General features: G+C 37.9%; 1 protein-coding gene across 2 annotated transcripts in view; it reads left to right on the plus strand.

Annotated features, from left to right (window-relative positions):
- Positions 1 to 6,707, plus strand: part of LOC112144554 (sodium-coupled neutral amino acid transporter 3) — a 56,046-nt gene extending 49,339 nt beyond the window's left edge. For both annotated transcript variants that reach the window (XM_024269130.2, XM_024269131.2), the window contains 4 exons: positions 375 to 499; positions 599 to 743; positions 1,261 to 1,364; positions 3,063 to 6,707. In XM_024269130.2, coding sequence (XP_024124898.1) covers positions 375 to 499; positions 599 to 743; positions 1,261 to 1,364; positions 3,063 to 3,167 — 479 coding nt within the window. In that variant the 3' untranslated portion in view covers positions 3,168 to 6,707. The remainder of the gene's footprint in view (positions 1 to 374; positions 500 to 598; positions 744 to 1,260; positions 1,365 to 3,062) is intronic.
- Positions 6,708 to 6,879: the final 172 nt, after the last annotated feature.

Here is a 6,879-nt window from a genome sequence, read left to right on the forward strand (position 1 = left end):
TAGCTTGAAAAGAGGGTGGGATGAAGAATTACTTTTTTTATTCCCACCCCTTACGTATCTATAACCTGGTCTGACTGCTGATAGCTTATTCATACTGTAGCATGTCATTGATAACCGATTTTTGTAGTACTAACATTAATATTCCATGATAATAAAAATAATGTGGATATATACACACATTAAAGAATTTCAAATTTGCACAACACATGTTAATTACAGTTGGCAATGGAACTAATCTGTTTTGTACTTTTCAAGCATCATTTCCTTAAATTTAAAAAACATGTTGTACCAAACCATAAATGATACATTTTCTTATCTTGTATCTATTGATTTCCTCTGAAATTTGACTATTTTTCTGTATTTCTGGTTTCCAGGTGAAGTGGAGGCGGAGCTGCTTCACACCTACAGCCGCATCGACCCCTACGACACCCTGATTCTATGCGTGCGTGTGGCTGTGCTCACTGCCGTTACACTAACCGTACCGATCGTGCTCTTCCCCGTGAGTCCAACCTATCGCTCGATCTGCCGACTCAATAACCAAGAGTTCTCTTCGTTTTTAGGGAACGCCGTAACCTGTTCATGTTCTGATTCTGCTCAGGTACGGAGAGCGATCCAACAGATGATGTTTCCCAACAAAACCTTCAACTGGCCTCGCCACATCGCCATCGCCTTCAGTCTTCTCACCTTCATCAACCTTTTGGTCATCTTTGCCCCCAACATCCTGGGCATTTTTGGGGTCATTGGTGAGAATAAAACAACAAAATCACCACATTTAACATCGACACTAACAGCACAATCCAAAACAGCACGACAACTAGTCAAATCCCCAGAGAGCAAAGAGGATCTGAAGGAATACTAGTTATATAGCATTACCTGTGATAATGCTGTGTGAATTTGGCCGCTGAAGATGCTAGTGCTGAGAGCTGAAGATGCTAGTGCTGAGAGCTGAAGATGCTAGTGCTGAGAGCTGAAGATGCTAGTGCTGAGAGCTGAAGATGCTAGTGCTGAGAGCTTGCCAAAATATTAGCAAAATGCCAAATTCCATAACAATTATAGGATGGGTAAAGATTTTTAGAAAAAAAAACAATAACAAAAGTTCAAACTCTGCTTTTAAATATTAACATATTTTATATGAACTGAAATATTAATATGTGACAAATATTTGCATATAGTTTACAAACGATGTAAAAATATAAACAGGAAGGATTATTGATAAAAAACAGTTTTACCAAAATCGAGTGTCTTCTTCGTACTTTCCAGGTGCCACCTCTGCCCCCTGTCTCATCTTCATATTTCCTGCCATCTTCTACATTCGTATTGTACCCAAAGAAGAGGAGCCTCTGCGGTCTGTTCCCAAGATCCTGGTGAGAAAAAAAACATCTAATTTTTAAATGAATAATAATACTTTTAATTTGAAGCACCCTTCTTTTGAAACTCATTGGAACAACTTGAAAATAATGCAATAAATGACAAAAATAACACTGACACAGAATTCGCATAAAATAGTCAAAAAACTATTTCCAGGCCTGCAAAGAAGTTAGTGACTGCCTTAATGTGTTTATCAAAATGGAGGTCTGTGTCTATCACCACACCCAAGTTTTTAGATGGATAGATTGAAGCTCTGTAGTGATGTCCAACCTTCAGTGAACCCCCAAAAAATAACCTCAGTTTTGTTTAATTGAAGTAAATTGTGACACATCCAGTCATTAATGTCCTCAATGCATTTACCAAGAGCCTGTACAGGGCCTCGGTCTCCTGGTGTCAGTCTAATATATATCTGTGTGTCATCTGCATAGCTATGGTAACTAATGTTGTTGTTCTTTATAACCTGGGCCAGTGGGAGCATGTAGATGTTAAATAGAAGTGGTCCCAGGATGGAGCCTTGGGGTACTCCACCTGTAATTTCTATTGGCTCAGAAGTGAAGTTACCAATTGACACAATATATTTCCTGTTTTCCAAGTGCATTTTGAACCAGTTTAGTCAGACCCACCCAGTTTTTCGTTGGTCTGAGAAGTATATCGTGGTCCAATAAAGAGATCCAATAAAACCAGCACTGACATATGTCCTACGTTATGAGAAAAATGCTACAAGAACATGTTAAAAACAACAAAAAACACAATTTTCATTGAAGGGGGTCTTTAAATGCTAACAAGATAATGGTAGCACAAATATATTTGCTTTTGGGACAAATAGGCTGAGACGTATGGATCCGTGTGCAAACGGTTTAATGAGCAAGCAAGACATGAGCGTAGTCAAAAACCAGGCAAAGGGTCAAGGGTCAGGATGGCGATTAAACAGGGAGGAGTCAAAACAGAGAATCAGACAAAGAAGGCAACGCTCAGACTGTTAGAAAACTAAACAAGACTTCGCACTGAGCAGAGGTTGGAGACTAAAATATATACAGAGTGGTTGATGAGATGATGAGAGACAGCTAAGGAAGGCTTGCACCAGAGAGTGATGGATCATGGGAGATGTAGCAGAGAGAGGAAGGGACTCTGGTAAGAGCTCCCTCTGGTGGTTGGAGGTAGAGATGGATGGTTGAACACTAACAGATTTATTATTTAGTGAGGAAAGTTTTGCAAGAATAATATTTTCAAAATGTGTTTTGTTATTCTTTATAGAACTGACACCAAGTTTGCTCGCATGTTTATGAAAAGAAATACATACTTTCTAGAAGATTTAAGTTTTTTTTTTAATTGGTCAAATAGTTGTTTCTTAATTTAAAATTTCTAAAATAATCATTAGTGATTTTTAATAAATCTAGGTTCAACTTTTTGTTTGTGTTTTTTCTGACTACACTGTAAAAAGTTAAACATTGGATCAAATAACAAAACTTCTGTAATTTGTTACATTTTCAATTTTTTGTTTTCATCAAATTAAAATTTGGGGTTGGTAGTTTAGTCAACAAAAAAATTTAATTTAATAAAAACGAATTGTTTTAAATGTAACAAATTACAGAGCTTTTCTTAATGAATACAATGTTTCACTTTTTACAGTGTAGTTGCAGAAAAATACATTGAATTTCGGAGTGTTGACTTATTTTTTCTCCTTTCTCTTCCAGGCGGCCTGTTTTGCCGGGATCGGCTTCTTGTTTATGATAATGAGCCTCAGCTTTATCATCATGGACTGGACCTCTGGCACCAGTAAAGCCAGCAGTGGTCACTAAGCACCTTGAATTCTCTGTTCAGGTTTCATACTTTCGACTTTGATTCGTGTTTTTCATGTTTTCGTTTCCACTCGTCCCTGCCCGGTCCGTTTCATTAGAGATCGTCGGCCTTGGAGACTGAACTCCTAGAGGCTCGATCCTGTCGTGTACTTTGAGATCCTGGCTAATGAAGTTTCTTGGGAGTTCAGTCAGAGGCCAGTTGTGTTAGGATTGATGGTGACAGTCTAAGGTTGTGCCTTGTGATTTAAAACCCAAAAGCAACAATGTAGAAACCTTGAATCCACCCGTGGTAAACATGTGGCCCCTGTCACTGTTTGTGCTGTCGTAGTGAAAGACTGATTCACACCATGAGGCCCTGTCCTGTTAACCAATGAATGAAATGTCTTCATTTTTGTATCTGTATAACTACCTTATCCCACTCTGTTAAGCTGCTGAAGAAAGTGCTTCTAAAAGTTACTGTGCAGGTGTGAGGACAAGTTTAGCACTTTGGGTGCAAAGAATTATTTGCTTTATGGCTTCAAGATTGATTCAAGACTGATGTCTGTCCTTACATTTATGGCCCTTTGTTTTTGTTTGGAAGACTCAAAGTTGACCTTTTTTTTTATTATGCTGCTGCTGTTTGTTTTCTATCGTGGAGGTTTCAACATTCCCACCTCTGGTTAAACAGGGTATGAGCACAGTTTTTAAATGGGTTCAAACAAGATATGCCTTCAAATAAAAAAAAATCAGAGCTCGTGGAAAACCTCCGATGATGCAGTACTAGCTAACTCCAACTTCATGCTAACTGTGCTAAAACAAGTTCAAGAATCTAATGCCTCGTTTCCACTGAGCGGTACAGACCAGACCGGTCCCCTGTTGGCCGGTTTAGAACAGTCAAATGAGCGTTGGACCATCAAAGCGCCTGTGGAGTGTAGACCGATGACGTAGCTGCGACTACAGCGAAAGAGAAGCTCGGAAATAGTGGGAAAATGAAAAAGATAACCGTGGAGGATCATTAAAATCCAGATCAGGTGTTTATTCTGAATGAAGCCGGCCTCGACACTGCAGAACAGTCTATTGTTCTGAATTAGAAAGAAAAAAATACTCTTTACGTTTTTAATAAATGTTAACAAAGCACAATCGGAAGCGTTTTTGATGAGTATGGATCGGTAACGGACATTATTCGGCTGCGGGGGTTGGGTAAGACAGAAACGGGGGATGGGGTGTTTCCAGTCCCCATCCCCCGCGAATAAGGGGAATACGGTAGAGAATTTAGTAATCTTTGCAAGAAGATTGTGGGGGAGGGGCAAGAAAAATCCAGACGAAAAGAGGAGTCTGGATCTTGAGTCGCTGGTCGGACGGAAAACCTTTCCACCAATCAGTGGGTTACATCCTGTGACGACAGAAGCTCCGCCCTAATGTGTCCATTCCATTTTTCTATGGACCTATGACCAATGGAGGACCAGAAACGTACAAGTCTGTCCATTTTGTAATGGAAACGCTCAAAAGTCCGGTCCAGTCCGGTCTGGACCGCTCAGTAAAACGAGGCACGAGAGCCAAGTTTCAGTCTGAAGAGCGTGAAAGCTATGTAGAGAAATGGTACTGAAAAAGTGTGAAGCAGAAGAAAGTCTCTGATCATCGTTTCTTACTACCGAGGCATTTCTTCTTCTTTTTTTTTTTCTCTGACAGAGTAGGAGAAAACCAAAACATGTAAAAAGCAACAACAACAACAGGGTGACTTCTTGAGGTGGTTGGTATCCGTTTGTTGGTTGTGAATATTTGTAACTGGAGCACAAGCTTAAACCCTAATAATAGTGACATGGATATGAAATGTAAATCTCTTTAACAATCAGCTTCTGAGTGGTTAGCATTAGCACTTTGTTCCTTTGACAAGCACAACACGAGTGTTATTGAGGTAACATGTGAGCATATTCAATAGCACACCTTCAATTAGAAGTCATTGATTACAAACTTTTTTTTTTTTTTTAGAAAAGTATTGGTAGTTGTCAAAGATGCCCTTAGCAAAAAGTAAGTCAGGGGTTCTCAAAGTTTTTGTGGCGGAGGGCCGAATTAAGAACTCGACATTAGACTGGGGGCCAATTTTGGTGAAAAAAAATAGATAAACAACAAAAAAAAATACTGTTTGAAATAACTTTAATGACCAACTGTCATTTGTACGGTTAACACAACATCAGAACAAACTGACAGTGACGTCAGACTTCTGAAACTTGCATGGTTTGACCAATCACAAAATTCAACTGTAATACATCATTCCACCCTGTAGGGGGCAGCACACAGACAAATTTTGACCATAGTTTTAAGAATTAAGCGGTTTTATTTCAATTTGTAAAAAATTTGCCTATGACCAACAGACAGCACTTTTAAAGCCCAATTTATAGATGTCAACAGCCAAAAAGGTTAATTTAGGGTTCAGTTAACCTTTAAGTTTTGAAACTGAAGTTTTCAGATTTAAAAAGGGAAAAAAATTTAAAGTGAAAAAAAGTTTTTACATTTTGAATTTTGAAACCTAAAAAATTGAACATTTGAAGCTGAAAACAATTTAAGTTTATTTTAGAGTATCAAAAAGTTTTTGGCTTCCAATTTCATCAATTTCAAATTTGTTATATTTGGATTTTAGATAATATTGGCCTCAATTTAGCTCCATACATTTGTCTGCCCTCTAGTGGTAAAATGAATACACTGCACAATTGACGCTTGGGTGTAATTACCTTTCTCCCCTGTAGATGTCGCCAGAAACCACAAAAGAAAATTTATTTTTTTCCAAGCAGTGTACAGGTAGTTATGATTTAATGAGGCCCAAAAAAACTTTTAGAACCCCTGGTTTAAGTGTACAAGTATACTTAGTATGTACTAAAAGTGAGGAGTTATACTTGTTTACTTTTTATATACTATCCACATATTGTAAAATTATATGTTCCAATTTAGTCTGAAGAAGTATTCAGTTAGTATACTTCCTACACTACACATACATGGTCTATAGTATACTTGGCATACTTATACTCAAGAGTCCTTTATAAAATAAACTTCAAGTGTACTACTTTTTGCTGAGGGTGAAGTATTTCTCTAAAATGAGCTTTCCTGGGAGTTTTTGTGATCATCAGTATGCAACTCTGGCCTCCTTAAATACAGTAACTAATTTATTGGATGTAATGTTGGAACTTTTATGTGTGTGTGATGCCTATGGAAACACAACTAAAAAACATAAAACTATGTAAGTATTTTTTATACATTTGTGTTGTTTAACCCTGCGTAGGTGTAGTGTTGGTCATCTGTCATTGATAGATTAACTGCTGTTTAAACCTTGGATGTTGAAAATAATTTGAGTGTGTTGATTGGATCAGTTGCAAGAAGAAGATTATTTGTTTTTTTTGTTTCTTCTGTTTGTCTTTTACACTCTGTAGTGATAAAGGTCTTTGCACGTCCGTCTTCCCTGCTGCTTCTCAGCAGATAGTAACCTGTTAACCTGGAGTTGTTATTCGTGAGCTGGTGTACTGGACTGCATTTGATTCTTTTTGAAATGATAAACTCTACTACATCAGACTACTGCAAGTAATATTTTGCTGTCTAGAATCCTTTTTCTTCGTCGCATCTTTACGTTTTGTTGTCTTTGTGCGTTTGTGTGACGAGTAATCATCTGAATCAGCCACTGAAGAGTTACTCTGTGTTTGGTGTTGTGTAGTGGTTGTGTTTATCTTTGCACATCCTGTTTCCA

The sequence above is a fragment of the Oryzias melastigma genome, linkage group LG5 (genome assembly GCF_002922805.2).
Source record: "Oryzias melastigma strain HK-1 linkage group LG5, ASM292280v2, whole genome shotgun sequence".
Lineage (NCBI taxonomy): Eukaryota > Metazoa > Chordata > Actinopteri > Beloniformes > Adrianichthyidae > Oryzias > Oryzias melastigma.